This window comes from Lutjanus erythropterus, chromosome 20 (genome assembly GCF_056507025.1).
Source record: "Lutjanus erythropterus isolate fLutEry1 chromosome 20, fLutEry1.hap2, whole genome shotgun sequence".
Classification (NCBI taxonomy): domain Eukaryota; kingdom Metazoa; phylum Chordata; class Actinopteri; order Lutjaniformes; family Lutjanidae; genus Lutjanus; species Lutjanus erythropterus.
In genome coordinates this window covers 24674275-24694991 of record NC_139336.1, presented here as the reverse complement: position 1 = coordinate 24694991, position 20717 = coordinate 24674275, and the positions used below count along the sequence as shown (strand labels likewise).

The 20717-nt window shown below is 39.9% G+C and overlaps 1 protein-coding gene across 2 annotated transcripts in view; it reads left to right on the top strand.

Annotated features, from left to right (window-relative positions):
• fibcd1b (fibrinogen C domain containing 1b) overlaps window positions 1-18548 on the top strand; it is a 161373-nt gene extending 142825 nt beyond the window's left edge. For both annotated transcript variants that reach the window (XM_084746087.1, XM_084746086.1), the window contains 2 exons: window positions 8816-8995; window positions 14897-18548. In XM_084746087.1, coding sequence (XP_084602213.1) covers window positions 8816-8995; window positions 14897-15162 — 446 coding nt within the window. In that variant the 3' untranslated portion in view covers window positions 15163-18548. The remainder of the gene's footprint in view (window positions 1-8815; window positions 8996-14896) is intronic.
• The last annotated feature ends 2169 nt before the right edge of the window (window positions 18549-20717 follow it).

The window sequence follows — 20717 nt, the reverse complement described above, 5'->3', positions numbered from 1 at the left end:
GTGCTGCACTACGCCGAGATTGTGAGCACAGGACTTCAACCCGTCCCCTAAAAGCATCCAATACATTCCCCCCTACATACTTTTCAAATAAAAGCAAATAAATCATTAATATTTGGGCCTTTTAGCAGCATCACAGAGACATCTCACGGAGGTCTTCTACATTTTTAATCAAGTCATTGATGTCAGTCTCATTAGCTGTAAAATCACATTTAAGGAGCAGGAATCTCTGGTGGTAATAGTTTAATCAATGTCAGGAAGGCTCGGGTTTTGTTTCTCTTTCGTTTTGGAGAACACAACATGCCCTCTCAGAATGAATAAAAGATAAAAATGACAAATTACTGTCTTCATGTTCTAAACAAGCTAAATTTGTCCTCTTTCCTATGAACCTCAGAGCTGTGAAAATGAGTTATGGATTACCATGACCTAGTTTAATGAGGTAATTGCAGATATATATCATTTTTATTGTCTTTTTTTTCATAGATTTACTACCAGAAAGGACCGATAGCTGGCTCCCACGCGTGTTAATGTGTTCTAAATTTAAGATCGACCCGCTTTTCATGCGCAGAGGAAAGGAAACTCTTTCCGTTTTTGCCACCTGAAGTGCTAATATTTGTAATAATGGTTCTGATGAAGATAATGGTTAGCTTTCAGTGGATGTACTATTTTTAACCCTGCATGTTTTTAGCCTCTCGGCCCTCGGCTCCGTTGTTACTGCGGCACACATCGTAAAGAAGACTGTAATGACATGGATGATTGAATGCCAAAGAATGCTTAGAGATTTTTTGTCCCATCGATGTGTTTGTTAATCAGGCAAACTCTAAATGAGATTCCTTATCAGTAAACACATTGATTGTACAAAATGAGATGCTGATTTTGCCGGTATTATTTATCTTCTTTTTAGATGACACTGAGTAATTATGCCTGTATACTTGCTGGTGTAATATAGAGATTTATCTTTAGAAAGAAGTTTAAAGAAGCTTCCCATTCATAATCTATTATTTGAAGTGTTGGATTGTGCTGTCAGAGCCAGAGAAATGAGCAGTCACTGTTGTGGAAGTTGTGGAAAAATGTAACTTAAGGATGGTCTGGATCAGGGCACTAGGTGTCCTCAGGGCAACAATGAGCTGTGGGACCCTTCAGAGCCCCTCCACACGGTCCCACACAGAACCAGCTGGTGATAATTTGATTAAACACATTGGTTTAATAGTTTGATTATAGATATCATATCCAGATAACAACACATGTCACAGTATAGCTCAATTTCTGTAAATTCAGTAAACGCTAAAATTAAAATAAACACATGGAAAGACAGATGTCTTATTAGATTTTGAATTACATACATAATAAAATTTGCAACAAAACAAAAAATAGGCTACTGATGTATAAAATATAGTAATCCAATGACACCAAAAACTCAAGGTACTATAATATGACAATAAAAAGTCCACAATACGATAATTATTGCAGTGTTAAAATCCAAAGAAATTTCATCACTTGAAAAATGTGCTTTATTAGGTAATAAGTGTGACGGATACAGCATTTTTTGTTTGGATAAAATTATGTCTTTCATTTTAACGTGACGTGCTTCTGCACTGGCTGTGTGTACCTGCGTGTGACGGCTACCTCGCTGTTACATCTTGTACACTTGCGGTAATCACACAGACAGCGTTGCGACGCCGCTACTGTGACACTGCTACTGACACACTGCTACTGCAAGTCCTATCTTTCTATACAACAAGAAGATTGCAAAAAAAAAAGTGAAGGGAAGACGAGTGTTGCAATCAGAAACTGGTGTAGTTTTTTTCCCCCTCGTTCAGCGAGAGTTAGGGAGGAGGAGAGAAAAAAAGAGGTCAGGGTCCTTCTCCTCCTCTGTCACTTTCCTGCATCTTTGTTTGTGTTGTCTTCATAGAGATTTCCTGCCTGCCTGTACAGAAAAATGCAAAGCATCATCTAAATAAATCCGAAGAATATTTCCATAAAGATTGTAATTTGCATCACAACAAAATAAATGATATTGAATGGAAACAGATTTATATATCACACAGCCCTAGTCTAAGAATATGCGCCACGTAGGACATATTAAATATTAATATAAAAATATTTAAAGGTATTATACCTAGATTCTGACACAGGGTCCCTCTGCATGACCCAGAGTTCATACAGGCGCTGGAAATCCTCGAAAACACTTGAATTTTAATGTAGTGTTTTCAAGGTCTGGATTTTGGATTGAGAGCTTGAAACGGCTTCAAACTGTAAAGCTGTTACTTTTGTAAAAAATCGCTGCCTGACGGAATAGTTGTCTTTTTGGATAAGCTCAGCCAGGTTGTATAGGACGTCAAGCCTATTTACAGGCATGTGACACATTTTGAAACATGAAACTGTGCTGTCAAGAAACACAGTTTTGCTTGTTTATGGCACAATAACACGTTTTAATGTGATGAAGAAGTGAAATAATCATTTTGAGAATGTGTATGTCAATATGTCATTTATCACAGCTGTAAGGTGCTGGAAAAGCTTGAAAAATACACTTTCAAATTGCTTGTAAAGAGTTTGACTTTGGAAAAGGTGTAGGAACCCTGGTCCCTGTAGGAAAAAGTACAACACAGGAGCCACCTTGGCCTTCACTATTTCTGCTATTGCTACACAGGCAACCTGATGCTTTCGGGGCCCCTGAGGGTCTGGGTTCCTGGGGCAATTGTCTGTTTTTCCTGGTTCCTAATCCACTGTTACAGAGCTAAAAAAAAAAAAAAAAACAAGGTAGACGGTACGATCCAAACAAACAGCAATGGAAAACAATCTGCCTCAGTATGGCCCAGATATGAAACCAGTCAGAATGGAGGGAATAAAGAAAGCATACCCTAATTGCCCATCTGAAACACGTAGGAGGACCGAAGTTTTTTGACTCTCTGCTAAGCTTCCCCTTAAATGGCAAATCAGCGAGAAGAGAGAAGAGTCTCTCCCCAACGGAGCAATCAGCATGTTAATACTGAAGCAAAACACCTCAAAATTCTCCCTTGTATTAGAACCCATTTTAAATAACCTAACAATAGCATTTAATTAACAGGGAGTTACACCTGAGCATTTAGATTTTAACCAAAGAAGTCTCTGTTGTTATTTCACTTGTCTTCCTCTTTAATTATTCTGAATTAAAGTCTCGCTGAGATTCTCTGGGGCTTTAATTAGGGACTGAATTAAAGTTATGTAAATACAGTTGGAAGCCGCAGACTCTTTAAATAGAGTTGTGTTGCATCTGGTATTTTATTTTCTTCTTCTTTTTTTTCTGAAAGGGAAAACATCCTAAGTCTTTCTTTTGAAGTTTGTCAAATCACTCCAGGGTACTTTTCCCTTAGGTGTTTGTGTGAATTGATACTTTTTCTCCAAGGGCTGTGACACGAAAACTGTTTCTGCGACTATTTTTGCTTCTCTGAGCGCGCGTGAAAACGTGTTGCATTTTTTTTGAGTATTTATACCCTCGCATGAGAATTAACAGGAAACTGACATGCATGAAGTTACCTGCCTGAATGTATTAATGACCGATACTCCACCTCCGATTTGCTGATCCACTGTGAAAATGAAAAGAACAGGATCAACCTCCCATTGGGCAAGATTAAATCCAAACTAAGTGCCTGGGCCCAGACTGCAAGCTTGTGTCTCTGAATAATAATGGGTTCTTTCAGCTGTGTTTGTCATCAAATTAGCCCTCTACTTCAGACGAGGCGCACTCGGAGTGCAATTCTCGACAACGGCGGAATTCAAATTAGACAAAGTCAGTTTGAGGTTTGTAAGGTTTAAAAACGGAGAATGAGTTTCATTTGTGGAGGTGATGATTGCCATAGGAGGTAAAATGACAGCATTCGAGTTCATGAAAACACCTTCCTTCCTGTGGTGCATCTGCTTTCATGCTGTTTCTGACTCATGTTACAGGAGAGACACTAAAACAAACCTTAAATCAGCAATTTCAGCCTACAGCTCTCTCTCTACATGCTCTAAATCCAACCCGTTTTTCTTAACCATGAAGCCTTTGAAGCTTCTCCATCAGCGCACGCTTTCAAATGTTGTTTATTTTTTGTCAAATAAACACTGCGACTGTATAGAGTGCATTTGTACGCATGGAGGAAAGCTGTTAACAGGGTCTCCAGGCTGAGTTCACTTTTGTTTGTCTTCCTGCCTTGAATTTTTTTTTTTCTGTTGCAAGGAACGCAGGTTGAGTTCCTCCTGCTCCTCTCTGCCTGACACGCTATTCTGCTCGTAGCTTTGATCAACCCAGGAGAGGAAAACTTGCCCTGGGAAGCACCGTCACTCCCAACGCAGGAGGGGGCAAGGAAGAAGGGATGGAAACCCCTTTACCTCGTGGCAATTTCTGTCTTACACACTCTCTAAAGGATTGAGAAACAATTAAAAGATCGGTTCGGGGCATCCGATGAAGAGATGGCAAGCTTGAATTTGTCTGAGTAGCTCAGACAGTTAGATGTGAATTTAAAGTATTTCATTTATGAAGTGGTCGGCAGAGGGAATTGAATCATAAGTAATGACTTCAAGAATAAACCTACATTCAAAGATTTTTAACTTTTAAATAAAAACAAACTGAGAATGGATAGCAAGGTAAACTCTTTTCTAACAACAACAAAAAATGCTATTTAAAGCTACAACAAAGAGCATTTTTATTTTGTTGATTTCAGAAGCCCCCGTGAACAAAAGCAGTAGTGTTTATGCTGCCGTGAACACAAAAATAATCTGAATTAAAAACTCCTCCTTCTTTATTCAACTGACTTACATCCTGCACACTGTAACTTTTGCCGGGAAAAATGTAAACGTGGGCTTGTTTCATCTGATTTAAGGACAATCTGCTCCAGTGACAGGCATTGAGAATAACTACATAAAAATAGCCGATCTTTTCGCAGATGGTCTTGTTTGCTTGTGAAGGTCATGTAGAGGCATTAGTATTAAACTGAAATGGTTTCATCATCATTTAAAAACTCCTTTTAGTGAGTTTAAGAAAACCGTACCAATGTAATAAGATGTACCTCAACTTTAATCCTTCCAGCAGGCGTTGTTACAGACCCCAGGGGTTTAGTCTTTGTCCCGTCTCACAGTTGCTTTATTCTTTTATTCTACTTCATCAGAACTTTGCCAGTTAATTTGTTCCTAATGACTTCAAATCACTGTTTTCACTTTTTCTTTGAATTAGTGCTTTTCAAAAATACCAAAGTATTGAGGTCCTGGGGGAACTCAGTTCAATGCAGTTTTAATATAAGTAGAATTGTAATTCATTATGTTCATATCTTGTTCTGTCTGTCTGTCCCCAGGGACCCCAGTCTGTAGTCCTTGTTTGTTAAATATGTTGGCAGGATGACGCAAAGAAGTTTGAAGTTTTAAGGGTGCTTCCTACATTCATGGCTAATTGTGGGCATTACTTAGCTAGTTCCTGACGTTTAAAGCCTTATTATGCCTTATTTTTGCAACTTGGCACTCGTATAATTTCAGAATCCACTTTACATTTCTGTCGTAAATATAAATCGGTCCTTGAAACCCCACACAAACTGAAGGATTTGGAACTGGCAAAGAAGATCTCAGAAGCTCAACTTGAACATCCTGTTTGGACATTATGGTTTTCCAGCTGCCTCACCAACTGTTGATTCCCAACATGTCTTACCTATAGCCATGTTTTTTTTTTAATCAAACAGGAAAATACAACCATACACCTCCTGAATTCTGGTTTGTCAATTTCACTGGACTAAGACAAGCTTGAATTGCCTTGTTAACTCCTCGTAAAACACACTTCATTTAAACTTGGCCAGTCTTTCTGCTGTTCCAACGATCACCAGCTCTGGTTTGGTTGAATGGTCGTCCTCTGGCTCAGTGGGTCTGCACTGTGCCGCTAAACAATGGCTGTCACTTGTTCATACTGTTAAATTACCAAAATTAAATGACAGGAATTGCCCTAATCTAAAATCCATATTAACAATATTCAACCAATCACATATCACTTTTTGTTCACCTCACCTTTTCCATGATGTCCCAACAGAGAATACCAGTCTAGTTTCTTCTTATATGAATAGTTGGAGATTGTACAAGTGAGTGTGATTGGCATTATTTTGCTTATGTTATTTTAATCATGTGCAAGAAATCAAAAGTTGTATGTATGTATATGTATATATATGTATTTTTTTTTCACCTGAAAAACCAGGAAACTCTTCTTCATACACTTCAACACATTCCTGCCAAAGATCACTTGCACTAATAATGATTCCAACCACATGTTGCACCTCTTTTTTTTAATAACACCTCCTCCAGCAGTACATCAAATTAGCCTATTGAGCCTTTATCTGACTGTTTTAGTGAATATACCCTTTGAGAGCAGTTTTTTTTTTTTTTCTGCTTAGAGCTGACCTGAAGGGAACTGAGATGATCGTATTAGTACTGTAGTGAAAGCTTAAATACTCACCTTTTATCTGGGTCTTCTGAATGAAGCATGAGGCCATTTGAAACACACATAACAAATGTGCGCACAGACTACCCTTGACTTTAAACTACTGTATATTTTCATTACAAAGAGGCATATAGTTGACTTTTCTGGTAAATGTTATACTTTATTCTTCAACATTAAAAGATTAACTTTTGTATCAAGTCAAGTATCCTTTTAAATGTAAGAAGAATGTCATTGATGTGCAGAGACAGAGTGAGAATTAAGAGAGATGTGGTATTTTATGTAAATATTATCTCCTTTGGAAAAATGAGAATCATTTAGTTCAAAAAGAAATTCACTGTCCTTGATAAGGATGTGAAGCTGAGCTAGCACATACTACAATCTACAATTCAGCCTCTCCAGTTGAAGATGGAGTTTAAACTAAACCCAACAACAAAATGTATAACCTTTTGAATTTTATTTTTTGGAAATAAATCTACTCTTGCCACTATTACTACTACATGGTCAGGTTTCGATTTTACCTCGTCTCCTTTACACAGAACACCCAACCTTTAAATGGAGAGTTCAAAGCTACGAAATTCACAATCTTTAACAGTCAGGGTGAGGATGAGCTCTCACCAAGTACTACTCCAGACCAATAAATGAGGAAGAAGTGGGCAAGAGAGAATATTTCAGAATTCAACCTCAAAGAAGCTGAAAATTCATCTTTCGAACACTAGACATTGTTGATCAAAGCCCCGTTACAATCAGATGTTCTAATGCCTTTTTTTTCCTTTTTTTTTGCTGTGAAAGATTCGTGAGTTTGTAATTCAATTGTATCAAATTCCTGCTGGAACTATATAACAATGTGAAGAAGTTGGTCTCATTACTTAATTTAAAGGACCTGTGTGTAGGTTTGACTGACATCTAGTCGAGAGATTGCAGTTTGCAAAAACTTCATTTCACTTTCCCCTTCCAAATGTGTGGGAGAACAAGATGGCTGCAAAACTCAAAATGCAAAATGTGAAAGGCTGGATCCACATTTGTCCTAGTTTGGGGCTGCCCAAGATTAGGAAATTCAAGGGGTGGATTCATCATACCGTGGTTGTTAGGGACAAAAACATTGTGGGGTTCATGAGTCAGTTTGTTTGTGGCAAATGAGCGAAACAAACAAGGTCACTGCTTCTCATCACTACTGGCTGTTCTTCTGTTACCTGTTGTCGCAAAGTTTCAGAGGGACACAGACACAGTGTCCCCATAAGCATAGTAAAAGCGGCCAGTATCGTGTCTGGGGCGCATGGGGTGACAGAGAGACATGGGTGCTGCTGCCAGAGGAGTGATGACTAAGATTACACCATGCATTGGAATAAATGACAAAATAATAGATTAGTGTATATTTCTCACTTTGCCCCTGATGGTATGAATAATCTATAGAAACTTAATTCATGTATCAAATATTTTGGCAGTGAAAAGAGACCTGGTGGTTATATTTTAATTTTCTGATCAAAATTATTCCAAGGAACAGTTAAGTAGACCCTGGATATTTGTCAGGGACATGCACGTCCCCACTCAATTCTACAACCTTGTACGCATTGTTTCTTTATCATGCACGCTATACAAACTAATTGGGCTTTTTAATGTGACAACGCTGTGGTTTCAGGACAGAAAACACCTGGTTAGTGTAAGCGAAAGATCATGGTTTGGATTAGATTGATCGCACTTATGAGATCTTTAGCCGGTCTGGGATAATATCATAGTAATATTAGAATATTAAAATTAAATGCTGGTGTAAAAATGTACTTAGTAAAATGTAGTACTTTTAATTAATTTTTTTATTTGTATATTTAGGATCCCCATCAGTTATGATGGCAGTAACAACTATTCTTCTTGGGGTCCACACAAAAGACAAGATATTGAAACATCACTCTTAATGGTACATTTTGGCAATTATTTTTTCCCAAATAGGAAGAGCAACTTCAGGTAGAAGAAATATCTGTTTCATAACAATTTTGAGGCATCCCTATTACTGGCTAATGGAAACATGGTATATTATATTACATTTCCACTATATTCTGCCAGTTAATCCCTGTAAATCTTACATACTGGCCCTTTAAATGTGCATACATTGTTTCAGTGGACTCAGCAGGTCTCTTCCTCCTCATGGCAAACTTTTCTGTGAGTAGTGCAGACACACTTTTGAAAAGAAACTCTAATCTTGTTTCAGCAAGAAACCCTACACATACAGCGGGAGACTGTAAATGGAGAAAAAGAAAAACATGTTACATCTTATTTCCGGAAAATGTACGGCGTTGAGAGGCTGCTGAAATAGCTTTAAATTGTTTGCTGAGAACAATGGTAGTACTTTGTAATGGATTGTTTTGGTTTGTGTCTCGCTCTTTTCCCCTGCAGGGCTGAAGCAGATCCATGCCCTGTCCATCCAGGGGAACTATGAGCTCCGAATCGACTTGGAAGACTTTGAAAATAGCACAGCATACGCCCAGTACGGCACCTTTGGAGTAGGCCTCTTCTCAGTGGACCCTGATGATGATGGATACCCTTTGACTGTGGGAGACTATTCTGGCAATGCAGGTATGTATGTTCAGTGAACTAGTTCACCTTAGCTTGCAAGTTTTCCTGTTCTTGTACTCTGATAAGTATACACTATTTTTGTGTTTGCACATTTTTCATTTAACCTAATTGTGAGCACAGACACACACAGAGGCCAACTTCCAGTGCCTTCTAGTAAAATAATTGTGTGTTATTTTTACAGTTCAGTACAGTCCACTTGTTAGTAGACAGCCGCACAGAGACGGGGGCTGCAAGTGTCTGTGTCTCTTCTTGCCAACCATCAGATTCAAGCCAGCTACATGTCACCTTGATTAAATTACTGCCAATTAATTGCACTGCTTGACCTGCAGCGTAAACAAAAACCTGCCGTTGAAATGAAGAAGCAATTTAAAGAACCTTTGGGGAGCGCTGCTGCTCCAAGAACGCAGAGAGAATGGGGACAGTTATGAGAGATGGAGCAGGGACGAGAATCTGAGAGGAAGGGCTGGAAGAAAGTAGGGTGGAGGAACAGAGGGGACAGGTGCGAGAGAGTAACAGAAGAGAGGAAGAGGTAAATAAAATTTAGTATAGAGGTGTCAGTGGTCCTCGACTTGGGGCTTGGGACCCCTAAGGGGTCGCTAGATAATTTCTGGGGGATGCCAGATGGTTGGCGAGAACAAAATAAAAATATTGTGGCAAGCAGAATAGAATGAGAGCTAGGAAGCAGCTCTCAGCAACATCAGCCCCTTAAAAAGACATATAATAAATGGGACAAGCAGTAAAAACTATGCAAAATATAGCTGCCTTCAAGAAATGTAAAAGCCACGTCACCTCTGAATATACACAAACCTCAACAAAAAGTAATATTTGCATTTTGCAACTTAAAATAGCAACTTAACCAACTACTCAGTCCAACACCAGGCATTATGGGAAATGAGGGCCATATTTTAGACTGGTGAATCATTTTTACATTACATAGCCTGCACCAGTGGTATAATTTACTGCAGAACTGATTTTATTGTCCAAACCATGTGTCCAAGCAGAACTCATGTGCGCACACACTTTTAATCTCACACAGGCCACAATATCATCCTGAAAGCTATAATATGTCACATTTCCATGTTAAAATGTCTAAGAATGCCAGAAATGTGTTCTATATTTTGTTGAGTTTTGTCCTAACATCATCCCAAATGTTTTCAACAATGTTCAAACACATAGAAATCTGTCAATTTATTCACAGTAACGGTACGTTTCCTGCTAGCCGTTGCTAGCTTGCTGCTAGTTGCTGTAACTTCTGGGAAAACACAGGATACATCAAATACGCCAGGTTTGCAAGTTTGCAAACATGACTAAATATAACGTGAATAATAATTTAATACATTACATCCTCTGTGACCATGATTTCTGCCTGATAGATTTTCTGCAGCTATAGTAGTTGTTTAAAAGTTCAGAAAACAACTCCAACTATCCCGCGCTACTTCAAGATAACATCAAACTACATGTTTTGTTACTCTTTTAACGTATACTAGTTGTTACGTTGAACTACTACTATAGAGCGAAGGCTTCTCAAAAAAAAGTATTACAGTCTGAGACGTGCGTCAACAGGAGACTTGACAAGAAATCAAAACTGTCTTCATGAGTCACCTGAAAGTACGACAGCAGCACCATCAACTGAGAAACGCAAGGCTCCAACATTTCCAACAAAGCCTCAAGCTACTATCAAGCTTTGGAAATAACTTCCTCGCTCTCTGAAATATGAGTTTTTTTGTGGGGAGTTGTGCAAGTGCACAGAAATGGGTGTGAATGGTAGGGACGTGTCCCATAGCTGAACATCCACTCACTTCCCATGACTGATGCCTATCCCCATACCTATCTATGAAATATCTACGACTACTACGACTACTACTACGACTACGACCTGCCCACCACAGAAATCCATGTCAGTGCCCTGGTCAAGTGACACACCTACTACTGTAACACAATCCTGACTGGTATCCCCAACAAACTCTTCCAACGACTTCAACTCATCCAAAACTCTGCAGCGTGGATCATTACTCGCACAAAATCCACTGAACATGTCACTCCTCTGCTTATTAAATGACACTAGCTCCCTGTATCGCATCACATCAACTTCAAAACCCCTCTGTTAACTTTGAAAGCCCTTCATAACCTATCACCTGTCTGTTTCTCAGACCTCTTACGCATCTACGCTGCATCTCATCCCCTACGGTCTTCATCAGCAGATCAATCAACTGTTAATCTCAGTATAAGACTCTATTTACTATCAAAGTATTTAATGTATTAATTAAGTGACTTGCGACAAATCTAGTGAGTTATTCAGACTTTAAGGGTGAAAGTGTATATGGAGGTGGGTGTGGTTGGCAGACAGGAGGGTGCAGGGGATGACTCATGAGAGCAGTGAGTTGATTGGCACAGCTAGCGCTTGTTTGCTAATCATACTCTCCCCTTTTTATGCAGAAGTGTGCTGGGCTTCTGCTGACTGCTGCTCAGCACCAAAGGAAGAACTCTATCTGAAAGTTCTGTTTGGCGAACTAAACCGTCTGATTGAACCACGTGTGCCACAGGAGCTGGGCAGCCAGAGGCACACGGTGTTAAAGTTTTCATGAGCAGTGATCAAATAAAAGCGTTCTCTTTGTGAGCGAGCTGCTGGATCTGTGTCTCTGCGCTGAGGAACCTGCGGGAGCAGTGAAACGTGCTACAGTGAGAAACACAGACAAATCTGTTAATTTGCCATTTATTCCCATGCATGCTGTAATCTTAGTCAGCACTCGTCTGCCAGCAGCACAGAGTATCTCACCCTCCCCTCACAGTGTGCTCCTCAGAGAGAAGACTGACAGATTTTACTATGCTTATGGGGACACTCTGTGTCAAACTTTGTGACAACAGGCCCTCATAGCTCCAGCACTGACATGATTATTGTCCCCACCAACCGTGACATGAAATGCCCACCCTTGGGGTCACAAACACCAACCTGATTATTCTGGGGGGACGTGCATTGCAAAGGTTGAGAACCACTGGTCTAAGGGACAGAGGAGGCAGAGAAGCCGAGGAGTAAAAAAAAAAAGGGGAGCATGGAAAAAAATGTGTTGTGTGTGTAACAGCTTTTTCCTCAGATATGATGTCAGCTAAAAAGTCCTGTAATGCCGCTGGCCTGTCCTCAGCATGGCCCGACCTTGAACTCATCTGCCTGTTGGACATGTGGATCCAGTCAAATTAAGGGTACTCATACTCTCTCAGGATGCTCATGGTCTCACCCCGGCTTCCCTCTAGGCACTGTTGTTATTATCAGTGGTAGTATTTTGCTCTGCTGTGGCTCCTTTCTGATCAGCTGACAGGTGCTCATTTGGAGCTAGGAGCAGCTGGATCTTAATGGGCATCAGAGGAGGCTGCCGGCCCCCCAGCCACCAAGGTGACATCCAGCGCCTCGCAAATGAGCCTTTAAGTGCTTCTGTTTTGTTTTGTTTTTTCTACCTCCGCTGGACATCATCCCATTGTCGACTTTCTCTTCTTTCCTTTTTTTCGCTCCCCCACTATCTCTTTCCGTGTAGTGTCGAGCAGCACACTACATGAATATCAGACATGCCTGTCAGATTATCTTTCCGCTGACTGGTTACCATGGTAATGCCAAATGGGGAGCAGAGTAGGACAGAGTGAGAGGGTAAGGAGCTGGGCGGCCACATCCTGCGCAATTAAGGGCTGTTTGATGCCCTGACGAGCTGTTAGCCGTCACCTGATGGCTGGTGAGCGGTCTTTCATTCGGCTCTCAGCGTTATCCTTCTATCCTCTCCTGGTCACAGTGTGAAGCCCGCTTTAGAAAGAAAGGAGAGGACAAAGTGAGAAGGGGAGGTATGGGGAGTTTATTGAACATTATTAGCTCTTTAAACATCCATTTGCTGAAAACTTTAGGTCTACCGCAGGATCTGAGAGGACGTTCCTTTCAATTTATTTGTAAGCCTCTTAGAGTGGAGGCTTGCAAAGCAGTTATTGATGTAGAGAATTTGCCAGTGAGAAACCTTTATACAGTGATTAGATATTTTGAGCTCAGCAGTTTGATTGTGTGGATTGGATTTACCATGCAGACCATGATTAAGGGCAGTTAGGTGTTACAACTTCCCTGCGTCACATCCCTGCAGTAATTTTGCAGGGAACAGTGCGCTCTCATTTACTATTACATATTTTTTGAAGATGTTTTAAAATATACTGCGTTCCGTGATCTTTCATTTATACCACTCATCTGTGCCACTCACTTTAAATACAATGCCACTGGTACACACTAAACACCTCTCATGCTTAACGCACTACTACTAAAATTCCTAATAATGGCAGTATCTCTAAAAAATTGGCGGAGGTGTGCTGGCTAACACACTAACGCACTGCCACTGTTTGTCACCTTTTCTGAATTGCTGGGTGATGGAATTGTTGGCTATATTTTTTTGTTGGCTGGGTCCAAAACTTTTTTTTTTTTTTTTTCAGTATGCCTCAGACTAGTAGAAGAAGAAAACAAGATGGATGAATGGAATTGATTGAACCGGCATAGAGTTTGATATAAAAATACAGTTCATTATCATTACCACTGCACATAGCACTGACCCTTTTCAGAATAAAGGCACAATAATAATAACAACAGCTAAATGAAACTAATTCATTTTGTTAGATATTAATTGCAATGTTTCTAAATACTCATGATGGCTATGCAGGCAACAATGACCCCTGGATGAATTTTGACCAGGTCTGATTTAAACAGTAGGATCTAGCAGAAGAAGATGACAGATTGTCGGGTACACATGTCAACCAAGAGTTTCTGCAGGACTTATGGATGCTGTGTTTGTCTGCTACATCCTCTGCAGTTGTCGACTATTTTCACACGAGAGAAAAGTAATGAGCAACAAGCCCATTTAAATTTCAGTAGTTGTAATGGCATTATTAATTTGAAAAAGTAATTAGTTACATGTCTAGTTACCAGCCAAGAAGACACTGGTCTTTCCTCTCCTCTCATAACACTTCCGTCCATTAACTGACAGGCATCCTGATTAAATCATTGGGGGTGTGTTATTAAAAAAGAGGGAGATAAAAAGGTCACCACAGAACCTTTGATAAATTGGCTACAAAGCCGTCTGACCTCCTGCTTTACATAACTAGAAGCGGCACTCTGGAGAACTGTGGAGCTTTTTTTTTTCTTCTATCAGCTCCCTCTGTTTATAGAAATGATTAATTGAAGAGTCCTATGCCTTGTTGAAGTTAATCACTTGTGGATATGTCTGATTACTGTTTTTTGGTATCAGATCCAAGAATACGCTGCTGAAACACACAGAGGAGATGAAATAGCTGCCCAGCTGCTCTTGTTTATGAGAGCTTATTTCATTCCTCTAATGCCAATATAAACATACATCTATAGCCTACAAATCCCAACTTCAAAATAGTTGGGAGCCTGTTTAAAACGTAGCTTTAATTAAATCATAATGAAACGATCTGCAAATATTTTTCAACCTATATTCAATTAAAAACAGTTCAAAGACTACATATTTAATGCTCAAACTGATTAATTTAACTAACTGCACTCAGTAAGTGTTTGGGAGCTGAGGACATCACATTTTGTTTTGAAGTTCTGAAAGCAAAAAAAAAACCTTTGCCCTTCTTGCAATATATCTGTTGTACATTGCGTTTCATAATGCACCACACATTTTCAGCAGGAGACAAATCTAGTCTGCAGGCAGGTCAGTAGTCTAGACCAGGTCAGGTCTGGTACCTGCGCTCTTTTACTACGAAGCCATGCTGTCCTGGCATTGCTTTGCTGAAAGAAGCAGCAGCATCCCAGAAAAAGACGCCTGAATGGCAGCACATGTTGCTCCAAAACCTGTGTACCTTTCAGCATCATTTTTTATATATATATGTTCTGACATGTCTAAACTTTTCCTGCCCTAGGTGACTCCCTGTTGAAGCACAACGGGATGAAGTTCACCACCAAAGACAAGGACAACGACCACTCAGAGAACAACTGCGCCTCCTTCTACCACGGTGCCTGGTGGTACCGCAACTGCCACACCTCCAACCTTAACGGCCAGTACCTGCGCGGTCAGCACACCTCCTATGCCGACGGCATCGAGTGGTCCTCCTGGACTGGCTGGCAGTACTCCCTCAAGTTCTCCGAGATGAAGATACGACCCACCCGTGACCCAGAGAATAAATGAGAAAGAAGAAAAAAAAAAAAAGAAGAGATTTTTTGAAACATTACAAACCACAACTTCTGACAGCTAGGCGGAGTTACTTGTCTTGATATTGTTTATTCACTAAAACATACCTCTTTGAGTTCAGTTGACTCTGCTGTTTGCCTCCTGATGTCTCTCTCTCTCCCTTTTTGCTCCTCTTCCTCCATAACTCAGCTACTAGTGTCATGCTGGCTACCATTATCCTTCCCCCTGGTCCCTTTCTTGAAAAAAATAATGTAACCATCATCCCTTTATTTTTGATCATTCGGCTCACAAAAACAGCACACCAGAGCTCCGACGCCACAGTCCACTGCGCTAGCTTTACTCAGCCTGACATGGTGGTCCAACCATCCCCTGCAGAATCACACACCAGTGATTTCCTCCTGACATGTAACTCTGACCTCCCATCTGTGCTGACATGGCACTTAGACCATGGTTCAGTCTCGCTGCCCATTGCTGTATAATCCGTGTTTGGAGAGGGCTGCTCCAAGTATAATAGACAGAAAAAAAAAATACTTTCACTAAAATATGAACAGGCGATACAAATCCTCCCCTGTCCACCTCTGCACAGGAAGTCCAGAGTATCCCCGGTGAGAAGGGACAGCGCAGTGGTACACCATGTCACGTTTACATCCTTGATCTGTGTGAATGAGACCCAGCAGGGTAGTGGCGAGAAGTGCGGGGGCCCTAAGATAATGAACAGGAGACAGAGACGGAGAGAACGAGGAAACAATTTGACAAGAGTTAAATTAGTCGAAGCAAAGGAGGGCAGAGTGAATCAAAGGGGGAGAGAGGAAGTGGAAGAAGAGGAGGTGCAAAAAGGATGAAGAGAAAGAGAAATGAGAAAAGGGAAGAGACAACGGAGGATCTCATTCATCTGACTTGGGCCATTAGGGAGCATATTGGGCACTTTGTCTGATCTGCCTGCCAGCTGAGTACTGGCCAACTGATGCAGCACTCACAGATGGTAACCCAGCACTTTGTGTGTGTGTGTGTGTGTGTACGTGCGTATGTGTGTGTGTGTGTGCGACAGAGACAGACAGACAGAGTTCTGTAACACTATCAATTTCCTGTCATGAGTTCAGTGGAGCGTCTCGACTGACTACAATGTTTAGCACAGGCAGACTAAACATGATGCATGGCTGGCATACCGTCACACTCTCCATCTAAGTAGTTAACATGAAATAACAAAGCCTGTAATGTATGTACAGGTAATAGGAAGGAAAAGACGGCAGTCTGGAGACCAATGGGAGAGGAGTCAAAAGACTGTGTCATACCTACCCTGTTGATCTTACTTTCTCCGACCTTCCCTGGACAACGCCAATTCCCACCTCCCTGGTTTGTCCCCCGTTTTGTCATTCTTTTTTTTTCTCCTTTTCCAGGTGATTCGTGGGGTTTGTTTGTGTGACACAGTTTCTCTTGTCACGCAAACGGAGAGAGAAAGTTGCTGTAAAATAAGATTTAATGCTCTCAACCACAGTCTTTTTCTTCTGAGTAGGAATTCTGCAATGTGATATGGCAAAAACAAAATTGCCTAAAGCAAACAAAAAAAAAAAGACAGAAAAAAAAATGTTATGAAGAAAAAACACAAACCTGTGGGCAGAAAATAGTGCAATTTTCCGTCTATTTTTTTTTTTAAGTCGGTGAATCAACTTTTTTCAGTTTCATCGAGTTTCTTTGGATGTACTAAAAGCTTTAAAAAATATCTGTAGATTTTATTGTACAGTGTGTATGACTTTTAGAGCATGTGAAGCCGTTTTTCTTACTATGCTAAAACACAAAGAGTACTCAAGCACATGGACTTAACAAAATCCACTGGTTTAAAAAAGAAAAAAAAATAAAGAAGTGATGTATTTACAGAACTTTTTTCCCTTCCTCTACCTGACGGACAGGTGGGAGTGACCCCACCCTGAAGAGGAGGAATGTGATTACCCTTTCAAGCACATGCCCGTTCAAATCTGCAGCACAAATATAAATCTTTTACGGAGGCACAATATATGACAGAGATTTCAAACCTGCCTTGCTGGACATAAACGTGATCTTTCTGACATTTTTTGGCTTTGGAAAAGTCCCGTGGCACTGGGAGACAGTGTTGAATGTGCTCTGAAAGGTGTCGCCCCGGCTGACAGTGAGTTAACGTGTAGCAACGTTGCACTGAATACCTCGGACACTGGAACAGCTGTGAGTTTTTTTTTTTTCCTGTCATCACCGGTGCTTGGAAGGATCTCCTATCGCTGTCGTGTGCGTTTCTGCAGCTCAACGTCGTGTCTTGGTGGACTACTGCCAGCCCTCTTCGACATCAAAGCACAGACACACGATACAAATATTTGCCGATGTTATTATGGCACAAGTCTGATAATAACGGTGGATGCGGCAAATTTAAAACAAGTTGGAAATGTCTATTACAGAGAAGGAACTGGACTGGCGTGTGAATGCAAATGTATGTGTGTGTGAGTGTGTGTGCACATGTGTGCGTCTACAGTGTCTCTGTGTGTACACATATATGCACATGCTTCAGTTTGTACATGCCCATGTGCATGAGCCAGACGACAGAGCGGGAGCGCATCTCTCTGTGGAAATTTTGAAGTAATGTGATGCTTATGTACAACTTGCCCTCCCATGCTATTTGTGTTGATAACAGAGAGATTTACATAATTATAATGAACTATTACTTATTGTGATTGTGAACCCATAAGAGTGGACACCACCTTCTGGTACTGTGTTGAACTGCGCTCGTACCCTCAAAACCCTGAGAACCCACTCCCAAAAATCTTTATTCACCTCAACACAAACGTTGTGCTCACTGTATATGTTAATGCTATGTTGCCCCTTGTTATTTAAATGTAGAGACATGTATTATTTGCCATGCCCCTTTCTGTGTTTCTGTTGAGTGAATGCCTTTATAGTCACTCTCTCTGCTGCAGCTTGCTAAGTCTCCAACGGAAGAGATGATAAAAGAGTGAAATCAGAGGCTCTAATCATTCCCAGTTATCCCGCTCATTACAGTGCATCAGCACCCTCCTGATTGATCCCCCAGGTCCCCAAACCTTCTATCTTTCTTACTGTGTACCTCCTTAATTGCCTTAGCCTCTGCTGCCAATTCCCCCTCACTCCATAGCTCCTAAATTCTCCTCTCCAGCTCCTGACTCCCCGCCTCTTTATTGCTCTGCTTTCTGCCCCACTCTCCTGTCCCCTGCTCTCCACCTCTCCCTGTCCTCCCATTCCTTCAGTCCCAGCGCAGAACTAACTCTGTTTTCTTTTTCTTTTATTTTTGGTGAAGTACTATAGATTGTTTTGCTGAATCTTGATACTGTGTTTTAATGTTCTTGTCAACATTTAATAAACATTCACATTTTATAAATGGGGAACACCCTGAAGTGCGTGGGGATTATTTGTTCCTTAGTGCATCCATGCATGCTCACAGCAGTGCGGTTGGCATTTGTGAGTTAGTATCTCTTAAAATACTGATTCCATCTAAACTAAAAAATGCAATTTATCGCGCTTAAAGTGCTGATTTTATTGGATCATGTTTTATGGTGCGAAAAGACAGACAACGAACATTTAGTTGCTTTTAACCTGTCAAGAGAAAATTCTGTTCATGCTTTGGAACATCAACCACGATAAAGAAACAACAGAACACACAGCTTGATGTGAAAGGCGCTGTAAAATATACAGGAATATAGTGGAATCAACAAATCTATTCTTATTTTCTTGACATAAATATTTGAAATAATAAAGTTTTATTTATTCAAGTTCATTAAACTTCATAATTTTTTTTAACCCAGTGAGAAAAGTTGAGAAATATCATGGCATGGCAGCTGGCTTCAATAAATTTTTGAGTTTTAAGTCAAAGTCAAAATTGAAATAAAATAAAAGCAAGCTTTGACAACTTATAATCTTTTGTTGAGATTACTTACTTTCGTTCTTCATATAACTTTGAATCTTTGAGTTTTGGAAACCTAAAAGAAAAAAAAAAAAACTTCACAGTAAGCTGTGAACCACACTTGTCATTATTTGGGTGCTTGAAAATAAAATGATTTAATTGCAAATATTAAATTAGTGACCATTATTTTTTTTCTTTTTAATTAATTAATTTATTTTTATTAAGTTTGAGGAAAAACATATGATGGAAACTTGCTGTGTGTCTCTAATACTTTTTAGAATAAGTCATACTCATAGTTTTCAAAGTAATAATAAAAGAAACTGTGAACCATGATGAAAGTTAGTATTAAATTCAGTCCCCTTACATTTAAAATTTAATACATTCAGTCAGAGAAGTTTCACATATTGTCTTTGTGCCAGTGCTGGAACAAGTTTTTGTGTGAAATGAAGAAATGACTCTTCAAACTCAGAAAATGTAAAAGGAAATAAGATTTATTTGTACTGTTTGTCAGTGTCTGACTAGAGAGTTGTTGGTTGGACTTGTTTTCAAGTATAATATTCAAGTAAATTTGACTAGAAAACTACTACTGTTTGTTTTGAATTATTACAAAATTACTTGCTACAAGTGTAACCATAGTTACTATACACATTACATTTTTAGGTCATTTGTAGTAAGTTACTTTACTGAGTTTGTGTTCCTTATTAAGCTGTGCAGTTTACTGTGTATATGATATATTTCAGTATAATAATTTCACATTATTATGGACTTGCAGAATTAAGTTCACTATTATAAATGGTGTTATATATGATAATTATTTCATTATCATTTACAGCATTTTAACTAGTATTTTAATCACACATTTACATGTGTAGTATTTAAGTTTCTTCTTCATGTCCCTCTTGTCTAAGCGCTAATTAGTTCCTACCTGTCATTGTTTAGGGGGGACAGGTATGAGTGTGATGCCATGTGTGCAACAGTTTTGTTGACCCCGCTGTCAACTTAAAAGAGTGAAGTTGCGTGTCCTGTGCTGTCAGGCCGTTTTGGTGAAGAATAAGTACACAAAGAGAAGTTGTAGCAGCTTATTACGAAGAAAAGATGGTTACAGACTGATGGCGGCGGTGTTTTTTATTCGTCTTTGGATTAATTTGCCGCCGGGACTTATTGAACAGCGGCTGTCTGCGGTCTACAGGTGGACTCTGTGCATTTATTTCAGTTTTTCATGGACTTAAACGGAATTTTACGGACAGTTTCCAAAGTCTCTCCGGTCATTAATGGATGATGTTGAGGACAGCGAGTCCGCTGATGGACGACGCGACCAGAAAAAAAGAGGGTAAGAATCAACAAACACCTTGAACTCTGCATCATGGCGGTTTTTTAGATGTTCACTAGTCTCGAGCGGCTACTTCTCGTGACATGGTATCAGGTGTGAGGTATCAGAGTGGTTTTATGAGTACGAGTATGTGAGGACAGTATCGGACTGATACCCAATGCTGGTATCGGTATCGGTGCTTCCCTAAAAAATACCTCAAGGTGTCTTAATTTTTAAGGATGTCCAATCACTGATTTTTTTAAGTTAAAACAAATGTGATAGTCCACTTTGCAATATCTACCTGTGTCAAACTGTTGTGACCAAGAACAAGTTTATATAGTGCCA